Raw genomic sequence first — 23,508 nt, forward strand, 5'->3', positions numbered from 1 at the left:
GACACTTTAGCTTAAAAATAAAGCACCAGTCAACTGATGGTTACTTCATTCACAGGTGTGTGTGGGCGTGTGTTTTCATGATTTGTTTTCATCTTTGACTTTCTTGACTCAGTCCCTTGCCTTTTCACTGTCTTCTACTCTCTTAGAAACTTCCTCATTGTGGAGGATGTTTTCTTTGTGTTGTGTTGGCCTGGTTGCACATTCATCACTGTTACAGGAACTGTTAAGGAAGTTATTGTTTGTTCCATCAAGGCACGGGGACAGGCCGGCTCTGCAATGTTTTCAGGCCACCTCGGGGCACTCATCATCATCATCATCTGTCCTAATGGTATGTGGCTGCAGAAGGTGTGAGTCCCTCCAAAGGGCGGAGCAATCAGTGATTTGTTCTCCTGTCGACAGAGGAGTAAAGCCTGGTTCAACAAGGAGCCCATTCATGCACTTGTCGATTTGCTTTGCTCGCTCATTCCCTCTTTGAGGTGGACTTTGCTCTTTGCAGGCAAAACATGTGTACTTGTGCTGCTAGGCAGAAGGGTGGGCACATTTCTTATCAATGAGTGATATGGGTGAAAAATAGTTGTAGGCAGGAAAGAAATCATGTTTGTGAGCACGCATACACCTATATCATGCACACATTCATGAACTTGGGTTGTTCTGACGTTTTGAGGGGAATTGATAAATACTGTCAGTAGTTACTTAAACTAATAAGATATGCTTATCATGGCTGTGGAATAATCTGAGGTCTGTTTGAAGTTGCCATGTTTGAGCTTCTAATCCCTCCTTTTCACAGCTCTGATGCACTGGCAGCCCTTTCTCAGTTGTCTGTTCTGCCTCCCTCCCCCAAATTTCTGCATCTTTTCCACTGGATAAAAAAAACAAACAAGCATTCAACCACAACAAAAGAAATAAAACATAATTCCTGCTTGGATATATGTAAGCTTGATATATTTCATAACAAAAATAAAGCATCTTCCTGTACTGACTCTCACATCTCCTCCTTGCACACATATATCCAAACCATATACAAGACTTGACATTCAAATATACTGTAATATAATAAGAAACATGGATGACATGAATAACATTAACTAAAAAAAGATGACAATGGGATTGTGATGGTTACAAAGAACTGAACTGGACCTCACAGACCACACAGTTTTGCATGTCTCCAAAATCATTAAAACATCTTTTTTGTTCTTTCTTTCTTTTATGCCGGAAGAGACAGAAAGCAAACGTCCACACAGATAAATAGTTTGTAAGTAGCGGCGCGTCTTCCTTCTCAAATTGAACTGTACAAAGCAAGTGTAAAAGTCACAAGGTCATGGAGCACGTCCTCTTTACTTAGAGTACATATCCAAAACTCAAAATGTTTGATACTCCATTGAGTCTTTATAGAAAACACCTCAAATTGTCTCTCGCCGTCTGTCTTTCTTTTCATTGTCTTCCGTCCCTCCGTCTGTCTTCAGTGAGTGCCAGAGTCATTCAAGCAGGGCAAGGCACCTTTATGTTGGAGCTCATCCACAGCCGGCACTGTTTTGAAATCTGGAGCACCAGATGCCCACAGAAAAAAAACTTCTTCAACCTGTTTCATAGCCATGTCTGTGATCCGTCTTGGAAGAAAGTCAATCAAAATGTTCAACAAAAATCCCTTTCAACATCTCCCCTCGGCCTCTTTCTGCCCCGCCGAGCTCTACGCCAATCTTCTGCTCAGTCAGCGGCAGGGATCAGTTGTCCGGAGAGGTGGCGTACCACAGAGGAAGTCACTGGTTAATGTTTTAAGAAAAAGCACCTTTGGCATCTTATTTATTTACGTTTTTACGTCTATAGTCGATCTGACATCTTTACAGAAAAGTTTGTGTTTGTTTAAACGAAGGTTGCATGGCAGTAGGGAAGAGGACAGAGCAGGTCTCCTGTTGGTGGTGTCCGCTATTTAGGTCCCTCCCACGCTGAAGTCCCCTTGTTCTGATTGGTCTCACCTCACGTCCACTGTGGGAGAGAGGGACATTGTTGTTAGTATCGTAGTTTTACAAACACAACACAGAAGATTTTTTTTATGGAAAGAGAATGATTTTAATCCCAATGGCATCAATTTGTTCATGCTTTTAAAACAAGCTGACACAACACACAATGTTCAAATCTTGTTTCTTCAAGACAGGGATCAGTCCAAACATCATAACATCCAGTGATTTTTGTGTTTCAATTTGTTTGTGCCAAAAGTAAAAGACAGAGAGGCGGATGACAAATTATTCTGGTACTTTTTGTTGTTGCAAGAAACCCCTCTCTCTTTTACTTTCAGAGAATAAAAGGAATAGACATTTGTGATGATCAGGTGAAGGAGCAGTGAAACAAGCATTAACATACAGTGAACCCTGTCTTATTGTGAAAAACGAACAACAGAACAGTGCACACAACCCCACAAACACATAGCATATATATGTAGTATACATGCTTAGCAGGCCACAAATCAGCATGCAGCATTGACTTGGGTACAGAGCATGGTACTCCTTAGCCCTCCCTCCTCTCACACTGATTGGCTGTGATGTGATTGGTGACGTGATTGAAAGGCCCTTTTTGTGCCCTAATTGGGCGTTCGGTGCAGTGCCAAAAGGTGGGAAAACACTGCAGTGCTAAAGTCCTACCTGTTCCCTTCACAGCTCTCCAGTGGACTTTGGGTAATGAGTGCAACTTTATTATGTTGCCAATAAATCCTTGCTGGGTCTTAGCTTTTTAGGTTTCCTTTTTTTACCTTTAGCCCTATGGTGGCCTGAAAACACAAAGTCAGGGAGGGTGGATAGGAAGGAGTGTTAAAAGCAAGAAACAAGGTTTTTATGGCACAGAAAGAGGCACAACAGCCCTGGGACAGAAGCGAAGAGTGCAAAGATATGACACACTATAAATACTTCAGATTCCTTATCAGCACACATCACAGCGCTTATCTGCTCTCAGGGAGAGAAAAGCTCCAGATCAAGGCATGGGCAGTTTTACCTGCCGTCATGCCAAGCAGCCTTTGGACACCCTCCCTTAACACACAGACTTGCGTACACTTTCACACACACAAACACACGTATCCTCTCCGAGCCAGGCACACACACACAAGCTGCATAGTTTTGCAATAGCAAGCCAACACACCGGTGTGTCTGTCTGTTTGGGAGCAATTATGGAAAAAGGTCATTCAGTGCAAAGCCGATGGGCCAGACAGAAAGAGAGAGAGATCATTCACCATATTCTCACAGCAGCCGTTTTCCTCTGACATCATGCTCAGGGTGGGAAGTTCAATTACTGTTATAATCTTGAACTAATGTATTCCAGGTTAGCCAGTAATTTAATCATATGGAGTCTGGAAAGTTTTTGATATTTCATCACTTCTTGATTTATTAAAAACATATAATTGAAAGTAAATATCCAGATCATATTTCAAGGTTATAACAAAACATTTTTTTAACTTATTTGCTACTCAGAACTACAGTTTGTCTCAACAACTGACTATAGCATTCAACTAATTCCCAGATAACACAACAGTACTGTTAGATAGCTAACATTGCAGTTAGCTGTAGTCATTTACAACTCTCCTATCGTATCCTATAAAATTTTAACCAGTACTGTTAGCTAAGAAGTGTAAAAAGTTAGCTTTGTAGGAAGTTGTTGAAATATTGCTAGTATTGTTAACAAGCTAACATTACCAATAGCTTGAAATGTACACCTTTCCCATCACTATTTAAGGGTTTTGTTTGCTAATAAGTGGTTGAATGCTGACTTTAGCAAACAAGTAAAAAAAAAAAAATTGCCTGACAACCCTCTTGATTTTCAATGTTATTGTGTTTTCAGATTCTTACAACTGAGGAGCTGTGAACAGATAACAGTCTAGCGTTACAACAGCAATTTAGCCTCCCAGGAAAATGGCAGCCATGCAAATATGGTTTAATAGACAGCCATGAGGGACGGCATAGATGCATGATGTGGGGTATGGCATACGGACGAGGGTCATCAGCCTTCATCCATAAAAAAGGCAATGCTGGAAAAATATTTTAAAACGATGTATTATATCTTCGAGGGTCAAATTTACCTGGTTCTGCATCTGAGTGCTCCACCACGTGATGTTGTGACGTGCACACACACTCCAGGTGGTCTTCTAACCGCACAAAGACCTCTTTCAGCTTGGGTCTCCTCCTCACGTACTCCACCTTTGCTACCTGTAGAGAGGAAGAGAGAAAAGGTCAGCTACAGAGCCAGCTCATACGCCACCATTACTCTTCGCCGTGCATGTGTCTTCAATGAATGCACGCACTCTTTGCAGGTCTGCTAACATCAAGAGGCGTAGCGCTGTGACTGATGACTCCTTCATAAACTGATTCACAAAATAGCCGCTGCGTTGCCTTGCCATGTTTGAAGTGTGATGGCAGCATTCCTCAGAGGCTGATGCATTGAGTTCCTTGGGCAGGATGCATTATGGGTTGTTGATCAGGTGTGTAAATACTGAATGGAGTGTATGACCCCGTCCAAGCAAGCTCAAACAATGGGAGTCAGGAGAGATTAAGGGTAGGAAGGGGGAGCAGGACACGCCTTTGGGCCCAGGGAAGGTTTACCCTGGCAGGGGAAGAGAGGCTGGGAGATCCCCCCTCCCTGCTCCAGGCCTAGAACGTCTACATCCAGACAGATACACACCTAAACTCTCTCACCTTGTTCCAACATGTAGGCAGCTTATAACCACATTAATTCTTCTCCATGGGTTAGGGAAAGTGTTGCCTAACATGTGCATGCAAGAAACACAGTTTACATGGTCTAATATAAGCAGTAGAACCCTAGAGAGCTGCAATCTAACACAGAAAAGCCATGTAGGAATTCAGGTCCTTGAGTCCGACTAAAACCCTCTCCATTTAACACAACAGGGCTGACCTCCACTTCCCACCCAACAGCTCATAATGAAAAGGGCCGATCCTCGGAGGGTATGAATAGGCTATGTTGATTAAAGCTTAGATGAAAGCTGAATAGAGAAGGTTGCACGGAGGTTATGATGATCTTGTTGTGTAACTCAGGGGAGGTGGCTTCATCCCTCTCTGATCTGAGTGCCAAGGGCAGGTAACCTCCCCGCTCACCACTGAGGGGCCTGGGGGCCACATGGAAACAATATCCCTTAGCTTCACCTATCTTCCTGGTCACTGCACGAGAGCGGATATTGGCTGACAATCTCCCAGTGTTATGAACAACACGGTTTTGCAGTCGGCATGCGGCGCACACACGCACAGACGGAGGGCCAAAACTCATGAGAGGCTTTTTTTCCGCTATCCTGTAATGGCAATCAGCCAAGGCTGGCTCTCAGTGGTGAATTAGTCATGCAGACAAACGAACATACCAATCCCTGTCTGATAAAACAAAGTATTATGTTGACATTCACACAGCTAGAGCTGCCTCATGTCAGTGCTGTAACAATAGCTGGAGGGTCATCTGGGGAGGCTAAAATTGTAAACGGGGACCGGCGGCTTTCACCAGTCGCTCTTTTGAAACTGTTTCTTTCCATGGACAGAAAGAAGAGAGGGAGTGAAAAGAGGGAAAGCAAGCAAGAGGAGGTATGCAGTGAGCAAACAGAGGACAATGGTGTCTGAGTTAGCGGTGGTATATTTGCTGTTATCTGCCCTGACAGAAAGAGAGAAAGAGGGTGAAAGGGCCGTGGCAGGGAAGAACTGAAACAGGAACATGGACCATCACATTCATTAACGCAAAGATGTGTGTGTGTATGTGTGTGTGTGTGTGTGTGTGTGTGTGTGTGTGTGTGTGTGTGTGTGTGCAAACAGAGGAGGTCATTTAAGGAAGAGGGAGGAGGGACTGACCGTGATCATGACTAGCATAAGATGACATTCATGTGTTACCCATTAACGTTTCGTTTCTGGGTTACCCACTGGGGAAATTCATTATACAAACACTAACAGGAGCGATAGGAAAGTTCACCATTGCTAATATTTAATCAAATTATCAGACTGAAAAACAGGGTGTGAGGGTGAACGGGAAGGAAAGAAAGAGACGGCTATCTCTGCGGACAGCCCTGCTGCTATTGGTGACCGGACTCTCTGAGCTGAGGGGGGTCTAGGAACACTGATTCAAACGACTAATACACACACACACACACACACACACACACACACACACACACACACACACACACACACACACACACACACACACACACACACACACACACACACACACACACACAGACACTAAGACTGAAACTCAAACTCTTCTGGCCAAACAAACAGCTACTGACAGAAGAATAAAGTGACGGGTCCCCTTGATAAGAGGCCCAGCGGTGTGCTTGTTTCCTTGGCCCTCACAGCAGGGTTGAAAATGCTCCTGGAAAGAGTTACCACACACATTTGCACTTTCATATTTGTGTGTCAATGTGTATAACTGTTCTATAATCCTTCTCAATAAGCCTCTGATCTGCCCACTTTGTCAACACTCTCTTTCTGTCCTGTTTCCTGCTTTTCTGTTATGGGAAAAGCTTGACACTCTAACATGGTTTCCACTTAACATCCACATTTAATTCCCCCCGTCTTCCATTTTTAGTTACTTTTTCACTCAATCCGAGGCAGAGTCAATGACTTCCCACATAAAACATACATCACAAAGAGACCCCCCCCCCAATGCTACGACGAGGGGCCCCATACTCTCTTTGTATAAATCAAACCACTCCAAGCTCCATAGAAAGCTGGGACCCTGAGAAAAAGTCCCGTGAGGGGGCTTTCGGAATGATATCCGATCCAGAGGGTTAGGGTGAGGCAGGGGGCTCTTCCCCTCGGGTTTGTCCTCAGTGTCTCTGTGGCACTCCGTGTGAAGGCGATTGTCCCGTTCAGACTAATTGGGAATTCCCTGAGCACAAAGCGCTGATGAGAGCATGATGGAGGGGAAAGTTTTAAACCGGCCTTCCAAGGAAAACACAAACAGTGAATGTTGATGTGCACCGCGGGCTATCAAGAACTGGAACAGCGACAGAATCAGGCAAAACAAATAAGAATGCATATGTGTGTGTCGGGGAAATGAAGGGGAGGAAAGGAGCAGAACAGGGTGGCATTTCATTTATCGTAGAGAGACATTTTGAAGGGGAGCATGTCAGAGCCTTTGCAACAGAAGAAATCTCTTGTGAGGTGCTACAACCGTGAGTAGCCGGAGCAGATTCATTCGTCGGACTGTCCTCTGAAATCAAAAGAGAGAAAAATCTCACCCTCAAGAAAGGCAAGATTATCTGCAGACTGTTCCGAGTGAAAACCACAGCAAACGCAGACCGAACATCAGACAAACCAAGCCGAGACAACCTGCTGCTGCCCTCTGCTTCAACCCACAACACACACACACACACACACACACACACACACACACACACACACACACACACACACACATTCAGGCATGGGGTGGAAGGGGTTATCACAGGCAGTGTGCGGAGAAGAGAGGAAGCAAAGAGAGCATTTATCATAGACCTGCAATGCCAAAAGGGCTCTTCATGGCACACCAATCTCTCCTTATCTCCCTTTCTCACACACACACTAATGTCTCTCCAGATGTGACTATGCATCGTGAACCCATTGTGCACTCTGCTTTCCCCGCCCCCCTCTGCTTAAATATCATGCAATATCAAATATCAAAGAATCTAAGGATGTGTGATCCTTCCATTTAATTCTTCCCTCCTCCCCATTTCTTTACAGAGTTGCAGATGAGAAAGACATTACTGAGCACTTAAAAGAGAGGAAAGTAAATAAGATTTTAATGAGAGAGCAAAAAAGACTGCTAGACTGACAGAGTGGTAAAATTAAAGAGTGGGAGATTGCTCAGCTGCAGGGGAGAGACAGAAAGGGTGAGGAGGGAGTGAACAACTATTTCACATAAGAGACAATCAGACTCCAAAGATTGAGCGGAGAAGAGAGGTGCAAGTAGAGGGGGGAGGATGAAGTCAGAGGGGAAGACCCAAAGGGAGGACAGGAGAAGAGGAGTGAAGGAAAATACAAAATGAAGTAAAATATGATTAAAATAAGCCCGCTCCTTCTCCTGCTCTGGCTGACGCATTCCAGCCGGCGTTGCGGTAGCCAAACTCTTCGGCTTCTGGCTTGGTCAGGACGCTCCCATGGTCTCTGACCCGCCCTTCAACCCCCGCCGCGCACCCCGCACACACATTTATACACACACACACACACACACAAACTCCTTCACCCTTCTTCATCTCGTCGAAAAAGCTGCGTGAATCAAAGGGAAAATAATTCACAGCTGCAGAAGGACTTCAAACAGGGAGGCCCCTCTTTCCCATAATGCCCCCCTTCCCCACGTAATCCACAGGACCCCTCAGACGATCATAAATCATGCTCACTGTATCACCGTCACCGTCTTTTATTTATGAAACACCCCGTAAGTCAGGGTCCCACACAACCGCAGGACTACAGCTACCGCTTCCCCCAACACCACGATCTGACCCAGCATCACTGAGGTAACTGTCAGTCTGCGAGTGTGTGTGTGTGTGTGTGTGTGTGTGTGTGTGTGTGTGTTTATGTGTGTGTGATGGGGTCGGGGCCGGGGCCAGCACAGGGAGATGTGTGGACCCCCACACTCAGCACTGAGGCTATATCCGCCTGGCCTCTGTCAGCCACCACTTTGATCCTGCAGCCATCAACACTTCATTACTCTGCAGGCCCGTCTTCCTCTCGCCGCCGCTTCTTACAAATGGCCTTGTCCCTGTGCTGCGGTGGGGGGAGTTTACGTAGCGTAGCATAAAGCACGCACTCTCTCATACACACATACACTGAGACAAATAATCCCCTTCTTGGGTTTACACAGATGTGCGCTGACGACCCTCTCTGACCTCTGCAGAATACTTGTTCATTTCTTCAAGGACCATCAAAAGTTTCCAGCTACTCATCCAAACTGAATGAGAGAAAATCTACTTTATTGTTGGAAAACTTGATTGAGCACATGTGTGATGAAAATGAAACCCTTTTTTTTTTCCTTTTTGGTTCTATTTTGGTTAATTTAGATGATTTGGGTAATTTAAAAAGTACTTGCCATAACAACACAACATCTGCCATCTAAATTTGTTGCTAAATTTGTAGGACTCATTTATGCTTTCTTAACATTTTGTTTCCACTTTCTTCTCTCAGAGGCACTCTTTGAGATGTCGTTAAATGAGAAAAATAAGGAGTGTCACCATGTCTGAATCTGCCGATGTGGGTTAGTAAATTATGAAGGGGGTTATAATGAACGTACAGGCCAAATGTAGTGCAGAAGCCTCATGAGTTAATGAGTGAGAGGATGAGTGGCAGCTCCATTATTGGCCTGTATCATGAGCTGTTTAATCAGCCCCATAGGAACAGCAAACACTGACTCAAACACATACTCTCACACAATTTTAAACAAAGACTTGTGTGCAAAAGAATTCATAAATGCACCTTGGGAATGATACCTAACCTCCTCTTTATCCCACACGCATCTTACATAAGTTTCTTAGGTACTGCTGTCAACGATCGTTGCTTGTTTTATGCTTGACTTTGTCTAGCAAGCCTCAGAGCCAAAAGCACTGAGAAAACCATCAGAAACAGTGGACACAGCTGCTGCAGCAGACAGAAAGAAAGAAAAAGAAGTGAAGAGGAAAACCAGAGAGGATACAGGAGAGAACAGGAGGTCGGAAAAAAACAGATATGAGAGAGGAGAGATTAAGGAGGATGTTTGGGAGAATGCATCCTGTGCCATGAAAACGCCAATGTTCAACCAGACTTTTCAAATAAAGAAGAAAGAGAAATTGATAAGAAATATTGAGGAATGATGGAGAGGAAAGGGAGAGCCAATATGCTGGAGTACATGGGGAGAAGATGATGTCATTTAAAGTTGAGAGGAAATTAAAAAAAGGGGGATAAGGAGGAGGTACGGAAATGGTGGGATGGTACAGTCTGAATCAAAGGAGGGGCACAAAAAATATAAATGCAGCAATATATCTTCATCCTGGCTTGTGTGATACAAAAGTGGAATCACTGGTGCTGAACATGTGCATTTCAGTTTAAAAGAATACAGCGCTCTAAACACATTTCCCTGCCATTTGACACACTGCCTCACTACTTCATGACTCCTCACAGACATGAATGAGAGTAACATAAGACAAAGTTGACAGCGGGATAAAGGAAAACCAAGAAGACAGCAGGAGATTGGTCAGACAGCGGTGAAAAGAAGTTAAAGGATGAAGCATGATAAGAGGGGGAACTGAAAGCAAATGGCAGTGAATAAATACATTAATCCTGCACTTTAACTTTTTGTTGGCATTTTGTATTTTTCACTAAATCAGATATAGTGAAGTCTCACTATAAGATTGTCTTGCAATACTTCAATTAATGCAGAATGGATGTATTGTGATATTAAAGTTATCATGATCAATGTATCGTGTATCTTGAGTCACCCTGTGATTCCCACCCCTGATTTGGATCTATAAAACTTTTTGAAATTCTGTATGCATCGCTCCTCTGTCTGTTTCTCCAACCTATTCCCTCTCTCTGTTTCTTCTTCCACCCCTGTGCCTCTCACTTAATCCGTCATAAATACTGAAACTGGCAAGACTCTTATCTTTACACCTGTCCCATTCACAGTGTCCTTCCATGACCTGGCAGGCTGACAACACAAAAACAACTGATATAAACCTAGATATGCACAAATAAAGTATTAAAAGTCAATGACAGTGAAATAGTGCACTGTGAAATTAAAGAGCGATTTAAAAAAGGAGGGAAAGGGGAAGCAGGAAAAGAAAGAGAGACTTTAAGATCTTCCCCGTCTCCTCCCTCAGGCTGGTCCTATTTAAAGTTGTCTTCTCACTGCTGAACAGCACAGGCTTGTACTGTACTGGGCGTGTACAGACCCGTTCCTTCTTTTTTTTAGGAGGGGGGGGGTCATAGCAGGAAAAAGGAAAGGGAGAGAAACAGAAAAGGGGAATAAATAAAAGGTGCATTCGGACAAATGTATAGTGACATGAGTTGGAAAGAAACAGGGTGAATGTGTTCCTTTCCCATCCTTGGCCAGCAGAAGAAAAACAAGTCAGGCCAAGGGTAGACGGGCAACATTTTTAGCTTTCTAATAAACAGAGGGAGAAGCACAAACTGAACCCCTGTTCAGACTCACTGCTTAGAGGACAGACAGGAAAAAAAAACTTGGCATCAGACAATGTTTCTCACACACAATGCGGTGAATGTGTCCTGACCGGAGTGAGCCCTGACTGATGACCTTTCTAGGCATACAACGCCTCTCGGCCATCCTCGCCCACGGCTAGAACCACATGGAAAAACGGGGAACCCTGCCCATTGTTGTCCCTCACAAGTCTGTGTGCGCATTCTGTCCTCAGTGTCATGAGGGGGACACGGACAAAGTCGCATGGATCCCGACATTCCAGGAATAGCTGAATCAAGCCTTATAGGAGGTTTTTCCGCCATCGTCAGTGTCTCTCCATCCCTCCGTGTCACAGCGATCACAGACAGAGGACCTATTGAGGAAGATGTACGCTGACTGTCTGGCCGACTGGGAGTCAGACAAGCTTGCATGCAGACAAAAAGAGTCACAGAGTTGTGTTTTTTATCAGAGCTGGCCTCTCTTACCACAATATGAGTCAGCATTTCTAACCATAAACTCCCGTGCCCTGGATGCAGAACTCCACAATGATAGCCTTGTCCCTGTCAGACTAAAGGAGTTTAAAAATCCTCACCAATTTGTAGAAAATACATTGGATTAGAGACATAAATAGACACTTCACAGATACTGTATCTTCTATCTAAATCTCAAAAAAGACACACACTACAAGATACAGTCATCTTGTGGCAAGATTCTTTTTGCAAGTGCCAGGGACGGCATGTTACTCCTCATGTGATCTTGTATGATGTAATGAGATAAACAGGGAAGCAGATGTAAACAAAACAGAGCTTGTGTCGGCTCCCTAGTCCCTACACAGGGAGTTCTCTGCAGTGGACTACACAGTGAACTCATCGGCACAATAATAAAAAAATTATAAAAACATTTAGGGTACTACTCGCTGTATCTCTGGCTGCTGCTAATGACATCGATGCTGTTAAAACACGAAGCAACAATGGCTGGGGATCAATAATCCATAATGGCATGAATTGTAGAGATTATGGTGTATATTGCTTGGCTAGTTAGCATGGTTGTGTACTACTTTCACAATGCATTGTGGGATACAATGATTCCTATATAGGGCGAGATAATGCTCAATCATTATTCGGACAATGCTACAAAACGGCAATTGCCTTCTAGTCCACTATCTAGTGTGTAGTTGGTGTTTTCGGACACAGCCAGAGCCTAACTACAAGCAGTTGTAATGATGCTCTGCAGTGAGAAAACCTGAGCAGAAGGCTGAACGAGTCTAGGCTTAGTCAACACATGTTGTCTGTTCTTATGCAAAACTGGAGGTGAGATCGCCCCTGTTTGTTTCCTGTTAACAATAGCAGGCTAGCTAGTGTAAACCTAAGTGATAGAATATTTATCAATGCTTGGAAAGACCGTCATTGGCACCAGATGTTCTGTGCATATTCCTGTGCCAACTGGGGTCCCAGACCAGATTCCTCCCCCACATGCCAAGAGGGGCAAGTCTTGTGTAAACCATCCCAATCCTTCTCGTCTGAGCCCGATCTTACTGTTCTAACTTTACAGTTCAAAGAAGAGGTCACGGATACTGAAATCTTCCTGCCCTGTGCCAGTGTGCCAAGGGGGAAGGAGACAGCAGCAGGTGGGTTTGGTATTTGTTTTATTACTTTTCTGCTCCATTTGAGGCGGCAATGCTAAAACCCTGCGTGAGGAGGATTTGAGAAAGCAATCTCACAGTGCCCATAGCCGGACAAGATCACAATGATTAAAGAGACAACAGAGTGCACAGACAGGCTCGAAGAGAAACACATTCAGAGTGTTCCAGGCTTTCCTGTTTATCCCCAGCTTGTCTCTTACTCTTACAGAACAGAGCACATAACTCCCATACCTCCAAACAGAGCTGTACACCGGCTAAGAGTCTGTAGTGTAAATAGAGCAGAAATACTACTCAGCTCCAGCCCCCGTGTCTCCTCTGATCCTGAACAGAAGGACATGTTTTTAAGCTACCGATGCCAACCAGCCACTGAGAACAGTGCAACCCTCTTCATCCCTCTCTCTTTTTCTCGGTCGCCTTGTCTCCTCCAGACTTTCTGCTTCCAGAAAAAGACAAAGAGCCAAACAAACACAGAGCCGAGGGATAGCAAGGCAGTAGCAGATGACACTCAGACATTCTCAAGGTACAGATTCTCTTTTCTCTTTCTGTCTGCTTAATATCTGGCAGAAGCATCCCTCTATGGTAGATTCTTCAGCAGGTCTACCGGTGAAGGTACCAACCACCCTCCCTGCCTGCCTGTCCCCTCTATCCTCTGCTCTACCTCGCTCCCCACATCCTGGCACAGGCACCTTGGCCTCTCGCCAAACATGGGATAGAGTGATGAGGAAAGAGGGTGGTGATCTTCTGTAATCGAAGGAGAGGGGGCAGCAGAGGTAGGGTGCCCACTGTTTGGGTACTTGCCAAAAAGATTAAAATAAAGAGGAGATGTGGAGTGAAGGAAGGCAGAAGAGAAGGCACGGAGCATGAAGGAAAGGCACGATAACCCAGCCTTGCATATGATTTACTTACCTGGTGAGGTGGAAAGTGTTGGGAGTAGGTGTGTTTGTGGAATAAATGAGGTGACTATGATATACGACGAACATGTTTCACCTTGCAATGCACTTGTGTTTTGAATGGAGTGTCTTAAAAGCTGACTTAAGCAATTCAAAAGAGATTGCAGGCAATGCGGTGTGTGTTTCATACCTTAACGGTGCGGTGGTGCTTGCGGGAAGGGTGACAGCGCATGTTGCTCGTGTTGCAGCAGCCTGTGCAGCGCTTCACCTCCACGCAGGGCGGCCATATCAGGAAGTTGGCAGACGTCGGATCCACCTGGCTCCTGGGGATCTCGTAGATCACCGTCCGCGTCTTACACACCGCCGGGACCGCCTCCTCCACTGGAAGAAGAGAGAAAGGAAGGAAGGAGGAGCCGAGTTCAGTGACACATTTTCCGAATACCCACACGCTGATGCATTGCTGTAATCCGTCCTTTTCCCTCCCAGCTGCTGTATGCATTCCTTAACTGCTCATTATATGATGACTCACTTGATGTGGTAGCTGTTGGTCTCACCTTGGATCACACCCAGTCTCTTTTTGAGGCTGTTAAGAGGACTAGTTATCCCAAAAGCTGATCTCATATCAGCTAAGGAGCATTAGGATCAAGTCTGTGAGACATAAAGAGACTGTTCCTTTGTTCAGAGCGCTGACTGGGGTTAATGCAGCGTGACTAGGCCAGAAAACCTAAAGATGTGTCCGTGGGAAATCTAATAATGGCCTTTGACACTGTAGGTCTAAGTGGAAAGAGGAAGTCAGTAAGCATTCATTTGAGATTTAATGCACTGACAGGCACTCAGACCTAAAGATGTGTCAGAGAGTGTACAGCGAGATACCATTATGTTGTAAAGATGATATGTGCAGAACGAGAGGGCTTTTGTGGACAGCTGCCAAAATAGTATACTGTATCATACACTTATGATACGGAGCGCATACATGAAATACGACCTGTGTGTGCCGCAGGGAAGGATGTAAAGAACACTCAACCAGTCTTAACACACACATCATAGACTACATGTTATCCTCCATGCCTCGATCAGATATCGTACCGCGTGGCGTTTTATGAAGAAATCTGACTGAGAGCCCAGGCGAGCTGCAACTTGAGCCTCGAATGCCTGGAATTTCCACGCTCAAGGATAAATTTCTCTCCTGACGCGTGTCTCTTAGATCTGCACGCCTCCGGCCAATTATGAAGCTTCATGTCAGACGTCCTCGGCAACCTCACACACCAGCCTCATTTCTCATGATTCCCTGATTGCCATAAATACTAGGTAGATGTCTTCATTATGGTTATTTCTCTCCACCGTAAAGCAGTATAAAAGCCACTAACTATTAGCTCAGTTTGAAATTAGTGCAAAGTGATCCGTTTCATCTCCTGGGAACTCGTGTTTCAGGGGTGATATTGAGGTGGAGGTTATTTTTAGGGCATTATGACACCGAAATAAGCCGTGCCAAGTTGTGATGTATATAGAGTAATCATGATGCAACCTGTAGGCTGCACAGTGAAGCATATAGTATTCATTCAAGCTTACCAAGGCTCCTCTTGCGTCGGCTGTGGAGCTGGGAGCTCTTCAGGCCGTTGTAGTAACCATGATGACGGGAGAAGTTCTTATGATGGTTGTGGTACTTGTGATGTTTGGGCTCCTCGATGACATCGTTTCCCGTACCTCGTCAAAACAGAAGGCAGACTTTTTAATAATGTCACACAGAGTAGGAAGTAAACATTTATTCAACCAATAAAACATGAAAACTATGAGCAAGTTAACCACCACTGCAGACTGAGGTTGGTGGTTTGTTAAGCTCCACTGAGGCGGTGTGTGACCCGCCACTGAAGTTTTTATACAGCTCCTCCACAACACACAATGTGTCGGTTACTCACATGGCCATAATGACATTGTAACTTCCTCCTGCCTTCCCGAGATGTATGTAACACGTTTGATTCCCTAAAAGGCTTTGGGTTCCCTTATACGTGCTCGAAGGCAGACAAGGTTACTGCTGATGATTACACAAATTGTGGTAAACAGTTCTGAGTACACCGAGCGGGTACACACAGGAGGCACATTTTTACACAGACCTTTGTGTAATTGCACACTTTTTGTGTGTCGGCCACACTCACTCATTTGGCTGAACTTTTCCCAGCAGGCGTAAAGTATCACTCAGGTGAGTCAGCAAACTCCTTCACAAACAACCACTCAAGAGACCAAAGTGGTCATTTGACAGGTGGTGCTCAGCCACTATTATCCCTGCTCCTAATGAGTGGGTTCTTGTCTCTCATTTAGCTGAAATATTTGCTTTTTCAATCATTCAATTGCTTGGAAAAGTACATGTTTTGTTATGCTGCAATGGTAAAACTGCAGTCTAATATAGCCAGCTCAGCGTATTCCCAGTCATGGTCATCTGATAAAGCTTGCTTGTTTTGGTCCCCACCCAGAATATGAGGTGGATTACAGAAGAGTGCCAGAGCAGCAATAAAGTGATAAAGCAATTCTACGCAGACGATACCGCCTTTTCTCAAAGTCTGAGAGTGTTTGCAAAGTAGGTGGGTCCACCTGTCTGTGGGTACAGGACACCCACCCACCTAGTTCATACAATCCTACACCTGTACACTTAACATAAACATACAACCGACAACTACACAAACCCCTTTTATTATCCTCCATAACATGCTAAAACCCAATGTACACTAGCTCCACAAAGCTTAGCCACAGGCGAACACATTCCACTCCTACAGCTTCTTTGTGCTCTGACCAGAATCTTCTGAAGGGATTTCCTCCACCTATATGTGGTCCACCTCTGGGATTTGTTGTTTATTTGCTTTTAGATGCCTTCTTTTTTTTTTTTTTCATGTGTGCCCATAAGTGAGAGTTGATGGAATTTCCTCCTAGCCTGTCGTGCAGTCAGTCAGACAGCCGGTGACCCAGAACCAAAGGTCCGCAGAGAGGAAGTGTTGAGGCCTTGAGTTAAGAGCTGAGCTATCAGTCTAGGAGGCCAGTATAGTCACACACACAGGAATATACTGTATGTCACATACACATACACTGCATGACATATATGGAAACACACCTACACTGTCGGCACTGTCAGGTGGACTCATTGTGACAGCTGGCTGATTTTCCTACCCAACAACCTTTTAACAGTGCAGGTCACTTACAGAACTCCCACTGTGCCCCCCCTGACTCCACCGTACCTATCCCCCCTCTCTTCATCTCTCCCTTGTCAGAAAAAGGACAGGAGAGAGGGAGGGAGCCACACCAGTGGCCACCCGGAGACAGTTTGTGTCAGAGCTGACAGGAGGAAGGGAGGGAGGGCATAAAGAAGTCCTTTATAGACTGCGGAGTCCTCTTTTCAGCACAATAAAAGGACCTTTCTGTTGGTTTTTTCCTCTGTAAGAGGGGAGAAACTGAGAGAGGCAGGAGGAGAAAGGGGTGTTAAAGAGAAAGGTGGAGACTGTGGAAAACTAGAGTGAGGGGTTTGCTTCTGCATCGGTTCCAGGTGACTAAGAAGTAATAACACGCCCGGAGCGTCGTCAAACTGAGACAAGAGAAAAGAGGACAGGAGACAGTCTCTTTGCAATGAATCAGGCTTTCATGACTCGCAAATTACTCCCTTCATTAGCTGAGGGCCTCGGCTCCCTCCCTTTACTCCTCCTCCTCTTTTTCTTTCTCCCTTTCCTTGTACAAATAGCCAACATGTTGTTGACTTGTTGTAATAGGTGCCTCCATGAATCTCCCTGTCTCTTCTCTTGGTTTCTTTATGGTCAACAGTTTCACGGATGACTTGACAAAGTGTTGGTTTAGGTCAAATGGGCAAAAGGTCCTTTCTGAGGTGTGGAAACAGGTAGGAAGTGCAATAACTTTGTTTTGACACTAGTTTTATAGGAAGTGGCACCACGCCGTATCATGCATTAACACATTAACACCAGCTTTTCAGAAACAAAACGGATTGCACAACAAATGGAAGTGCAGCAGACATTCAACCTCCAGAATATTCCTACACCCTCCTCCACCTTCTCCCCTAAGAGTCAGGTTCCCTTTTCTGTCAAAGTCCTTCACAGAGAGAGATAAGAGCGGGCAGGCAAAGGGGGGTCTGAGGAGGGAGACGGGGAGAGAGAAGAGGAAAAGCGAAGAGAGGAGCACCCTTAGGGGCCAGACAGCCATCTGCAGACTTCAGCAGGGTCATCTCATCTGTCAGTCAGAGCTGAAGACACCATCCTCAAAGGACATGTGCGCATACATACAGCAGCACTGAACTAAACACACAGCCGCTAGTGAAGCCCTGCAGGTTGTGATCCTGACACATGAAGGCTGAATTATGAAGTGAAATTTCAATTGACAGAGAATGAAAACAAAGTGCTTAACAAAGAGTAAAAAAACACCAGATATAGAATCCAGAATATCCTGGATGTGTCCTTTGAAAGACAACCTCATACCTCAGATCCTCCTGCTACCACCAGCAGAGGTTTTAACGCCTTATATTGCCTTTTTCCCCCTCTCCTTTCTTGGTTGACATACTATGCCATGTACAGTTCAGCCTATACTGGTAACTTAACTGTGCCGGTTCGTCCGCAACAAAAGCTCTGAAAATACCCCTATGGCTGGCGTCAAAGGTCTTTTAACAGGCTGGCCTAGGCCGTCGAGCTGGCCCTCAGACAGATTTATGTCCTCGTAATAATAATCAGCCTACTACTGTTACCCTGCGAAACATTCCTCTGTTTGAAGAAAGACATGTTAATTCAATTATAAACACCTCGTCTCATGCTAGAGGGGCCCTATTCTGGGCTTAAAGCGAGCTGATAAACTGTTGTGGAGTTCAGGTTTGCTTTTTTAAATGTAACACATTAATGATGCCGGGCTATTAATCTTGATTGATATGTTCGTCAGAAAAGCCATCATGTAGTTACAAAGAAGAACACTTGATACTGGAGTGAAAGACTTGTTGCTGACTATAAATATTAAAGCTGCTAATGAGCTATGACCAGAGAGGAATCTTACATAATTTGGGACAGTTAAAGCAAATTAAGCAATTACCTATTTCCATCAACCAATCTTTAGGGAGAGCACTGAGCTTGATATATGGCCAAAGCCTGTGTAAATAGAGGCTCGTATGAAGGCAAACAGCTTCTTCTGGCGCACCGCTGTAACTCAATCTAACACACCATGAGACAGCCTGGTCCCCCCACCACCGAAGAAGCAGCACCTCCAAGAACCTGAGTCTGAAGAAACCCGCCTGACCCGCAGGCTGCTGTCTCTGTTTACAGGGCGACATATGTGGCGGTCTGCATGCTATAAAGCAAGTTTATTGCAGCAGCTGAAAGAATATGCACGGCTAAATGCCTGCCAGTGAAAGTCCATCTTAGTCACATGTGTACAGTAAACGTACCTATCACGCTTACTGCGTTATCGGGCATGCCAGGGCTGCACTTGGCAGCTCCCTTGGCTTCAAAGATCTTTCAGTGTTTTCTTGTAGTCATGCACATTTCTTTGGAGATTGACTTTTGGTGCCAAATCTTCACAATGATTGTCTGAATTTTTGTCCAAGAAAGTGCCAAATCAACAGGTGCTGCTGTTTTTTTCATTAGAACCTCTACTGAAGTATGGTCAAATCATGTCAAATATCAGTCTCTCCCTAAAGCTTGTCAACAGTTAGGCACTAAGTGTGTGAACATTTTCAATACTCTGCTACTTTTCAATATAACGTGTTTTAAATCGATCAAATCTCAGTTCCTTTAATGATCGATAATATTGAAAAGAACTTAAAAGGCTTAAAAAAATGTTTAGTCATATTCAAAACCAAAAGTCAGTCATAGCTGCCTCACTATGACTGTAATATTTATACAGTATACCAAATGCCCTCATACCAGGAAATGTGCAGGTGACAACAGGGCAAGCTTCCTTTCAAGGTGATTCCACAATAGAGTGTATCACAGCCAATAATAACGTCTGATGTAACTGTGGTGCAGCTGTTTTTAGTGGCATGCTTTGAGAAGTGATGTGACATCAACAATAGCAGCCTCACGTGTGAACTGCAGCTTATGCAAAGGGGTTAAAAATGGAACTCTGTTGAAAAAAGGGTATCGAGAGGCAGAATTTACCTACGGAGTCAATGTCCAGTAGCCGCTGGAGGTCGCTGATGCTGTGGATTTCACTGTGCGACAATCTGTCTATCAGCTCCTGGGGAAACTCCACTTCCTATAGGGGAGGAGGTGGGGAAGGGAAGGGGGGCAAAGAAATCAAACAAGGCACACGAAGGTTAGATTTGCGTCGCGCCAGTGGCAAAACGTGTGAGTAATTGTTTGCCTGTATAAATAAACCTGCTGGCTTTACAAATCCAACAGGAAGACCACTGTTAGAACAACTTTGCAACTATGTGCCAACTACAGCTCAAAGAACTGCCCCATCACACATGAAAAAAGAAGCTGTGCCGAATCCCCTCGAGAAATTGTGCAAATTAAGAACACTGCAAGTTGCATACGAGCAAAGATGCATGCATGTAGGATAAGTTTAAAGTGATTTAATTATAATCTTTGGGTAAGCTCGGCGTCCAGTTAATTCTACAATTAACTAATTTTCCCTGTGCAATGGGATTTAAAGAGCCTACAGATTTCCCTTCCTGCCCCTGGAAGATAATTGGCATTTTAAAAGTTTATAATATAAGCACGGCTTTTAGTACTAATTGGATGCCGAATGAAGAAATCGATCCTTGAGAGCTTTGGAATAACTTGTATTAATAACTTGTATTAATAACTTGTGCCTTATCTTATTTTATCATGGTAGGTGTTTCAGTATTAAATCGTCGCTTTACTGAGGGAATTTGGAACTCAGGGGGCGACGTCTGCCGGTGTGAACAGCAGATCCCAACACATTGCACTTGTTGCGGTCTTGCAGGCACCTCAGTCTGAGCAAACCGCGCAGCCATACAGGAACAGTGGCTATTTATATCGCCCGGAGCGGCGCTTCCCATGAAAGCGCTTAGCCCAACCAAAACGTTTGCCCAGTTGGCTCAGGCTACAAACAGATTTGGCACAAAAGCCAAAAATAACTGCGATGTGCGTCCAAGTGCAGCGTTATGTTGGTTCTCAAAAAGTGTGTTGTCACTGGCTCTCATAGTAGCTGGAGTAATGTGCTGTGTACTCAAAAAATAAATACATATTTAACTTTTTATGTAAATACCCTCTCAGTCTCACTACAATTTTCTCTGCCACTAACAGTTTAGCTCTATTTCAGATCTATTTCAATGTTTAAATCATATAGGCTCATATCTTCTAGTCTAAAAATGGACTTAAAATCAAAACTTCGAAATGGCTATTCCACTAGTTTTCTTACTCTTGTGTAGGGTAGGCTACTCTGTTGCCTGATTGTGTGAAATGCGCGCTCTGTGGGAACCGTGCACCCTCACAGGAATAAACCCCCGCAGCCCTGAGTGTGGGAGCAGAGGGGCACAATCTGCTCTGGGAGTCCTGGGAACTTTACCTCAGTGGTGGCCAGCAGGTACGTCGTCCACAGCAGGAAGTAACAAAGTGCGACTCTCATCTCCCTTTAATTTTGATTTAACCCCAAATAAGAAAAAGGTGCTGTTCTGTAGGAGCCGCAGAATCGCTCCTGGCCCCACAGGATCCACAACCATCCCCAGCCCGGGGAGAGAACCCGGGGTGTCAGAGCTGCTCGGTGCACTCGATCGGTCTCCCGGTTACACTTGTATAGCTGCAAATGTGGAGAGGCTGAAAGCTGTCTCTTGTTATTCACATTGGACACGCTCTGTGAAGCAGCATGACATGTAGCTCCTCAGGCGCAAGTGGGACAATCCCCAGAGACGAAACCGACGCGCATTGCACTTGTCCTTCACCCTGTTACAAATGGCTTTAAACTTCTGCCCAGTTTACTGAAACCTCAAACACAATAACCCACAGCTTCTAGAATTACGCGCGATTAAGACAATGATTCGGTGATAGTACAAGTCCTTAAAGATTATAATCCAAACGATCAGATCCTCTCAGAAAATCAGCAGAAAGTTGTCCGTGTTGCACTATCCACAGTGTGTCTTGCAGCAGCAGTGTGCACAGGTCCTTGGCTGTGTAGGACTCTGTAGTGAATGCAGTCAGAGCGCTTCTGAGCCGCTGGATATAGAGAGCCAGCAGCTCTGTGCCCGTTGCGCCTCCCCTCGCGTTTCTGTGATCGTGCATCTATTCAGCGATGGCAGCTGGTTGGCTGGTTAGATGACTTAAGACTCTAGAGCTTTCACCCCCCCCCCCCCCCCCTCTCCCCTCCCCTCCCCCCAACACCCCCTAGTCTGTGTGTGCGTATACATGTCCTTCAGCTGAGAGCCCATTCACAGATTCAGGCTGTAATTGAGAGTGATTATCAATGATAGGAAAGATGCAAGACTGACCAAAGTAAGACTTAAGAGGATGAAGTTAATGATACTGTAATCACTTCTCAGTGTCATCTGTTGGCACTTTGATTGAATAAAAAAGGGACGTAGCGAATGGGAGATTGATAATGTAATGAGCATTGAATCCTTCATTGTTTCATGGTTTTCTGAATGATTTATAGAGCAAAGGAGACAAAAACATAAAATGATTGTGATCTTTTCTGACTCACATTTCCGATAAAAAAAACATTCATCACAATGTCTTTAGCACTTCCTGTCATCAATAAACATGTAGAACGCCTATGAGTGGGCCTGCATAACAAAAATCAAGCAACATTTGAGGACTGATGGCAAGGGGTGAGAACTACACTATAGTGTCTTAACTGTTAAACACGTGTGTGTGTGTGTGTGTGTGTGTGTGTGTGTGTGTGTGTGTGTGTGTGTGTGTGTGTGTGTAAGTGTGCATGGGTTTGGGCACACAGGAAGCAACTAGTTTACAGCAGGTTAACAACAGGCTGGTCTTAACTTGTCGCGAGGAAGCTGGAGGCTGTGCTGCGCTGGGAGGTCTAGGAGAAGAGCCCGAGGGTCCGATAAACGAGACATACCTGCAGACAGCGTGCACACACATTATCAGCCAGAGGTGACAATCAGCAGGGAGCCAGAGGTCAGCCAACCAGGTGGTCTGCCCTCCACCTTGTCCATTCAGCGGGATCACAGAGCGATAGGCCCACCCGAGGCCACTGTAGCTGGAAACACTTGCCTGGAGACATCACTGCAACAGCTGGTAGAGTAATTAATGTAAATATTTTAATAGGTCTATGAAGTACATTTTAATGTGGCACCAGTGCTGTAAAGAATGTGTAATTTATTTTAAACAAATGTCGCCCTGCAAAAGCCATCTATGTGACACTCTTTGTCCTCTTTTTAAATTTACTGCACTGCACCGATCCCTCAGTTTAACTTTGCATGAGTAACTGTGTGCATTTAAGATCATGATGCTATGGCAGAATGACTAACACCAGCCAGTGACAGGCAGGTTCATCATCACCATCATCATCATTTTCGACAGTGTCATAGTGTTGTCACGGTTACATCACAGGTCAGCCTCCCTGCTGTCTGGATTTACACTCTCACTGCATTGCATGAATCATGACTCTCCATCACATCATGGTGGGAAACGTGGGGTTAGAGGAAGAGGTGAGAGATCAGGTCACACCGTTAGAGTGATTGTTTTCAGTGGTACATGAAGAAGAAGTGAGTAGAGGGAAAAAGTGTCAAGTGAGGAAGTGAAGATGTGTCATGTTCGTCTGCGGTCATTTTTGTTGTTTTTTGTCACAAGGTTTAAAATAACGAGGAGCAGAACTAAACAGAAAAGATTTATTCAAACAAAAATAGAAAAATGCAAAATGAAAGCTTACATGTTCAAGTTCCAAAACACAGTCCATCAAAAGTCC

The 23,508-nt window shown here is 44.7% G+C and overlaps 1 protein-coding gene across 2 annotated transcripts; it reads right to left on the minus strand.

The window, feature by feature from the left end:
- Positions 1 to 920: 920 nt before the first annotated feature.
- On the minus strand, positions 921 to 21,799 carry pdgfab (platelet-derived growth factor alpha polypeptide b). 2 transcript variants are annotated; one of them, XR_002278411.3, is made up of 7 exons: positions 21,157 to 21,799; positions 19,779 to 19,875; positions 15,220 to 15,354; positions 13,841 to 14,031; positions 4,061 to 4,187; positions 2,637 to 2,761; positions 921 to 1,983 (listed from the first exon to the last, which is right to left on the minus strand). XR_002278411.3 is itself a non-coding variant. In XM_020647658.3 (6 exons), the coding sequence occupies exons 1-6, from the start codon at positions 21,214 to 21,216 to the stop codon at positions 1,970 to 1,972; spliced, it is 624 nt and encodes a 207-aa protein (XP_020503314.1). In that variant the 5' UTR covers positions 21,217 to 21,796; the 3' UTR covers positions 921 to 1,969. The 2 variants fall into 2 exon arrangements, 1 of the variants encoding a protein (XP_020503314.1); XM_020647658.3 differs by lacking the exon at positions 2,637 to 2,761 and having other exon boundaries at positions 21,157 to 21,796.
- Between the last annotated feature and the right edge of the window lie 1,709 nt (positions 21,800 to 23,508).

The sequence above is a fragment of the Labrus bergylta genome, chromosome 16, assembly GCF_963930695.1.
Source record: "Labrus bergylta chromosome 16, fLabBer1.1, whole genome shotgun sequence".
Taxonomy (NCBI): Eukaryota; Metazoa; Chordata; class Actinopteri; order Labriformes; family Labridae; genus Labrus; species Labrus bergylta.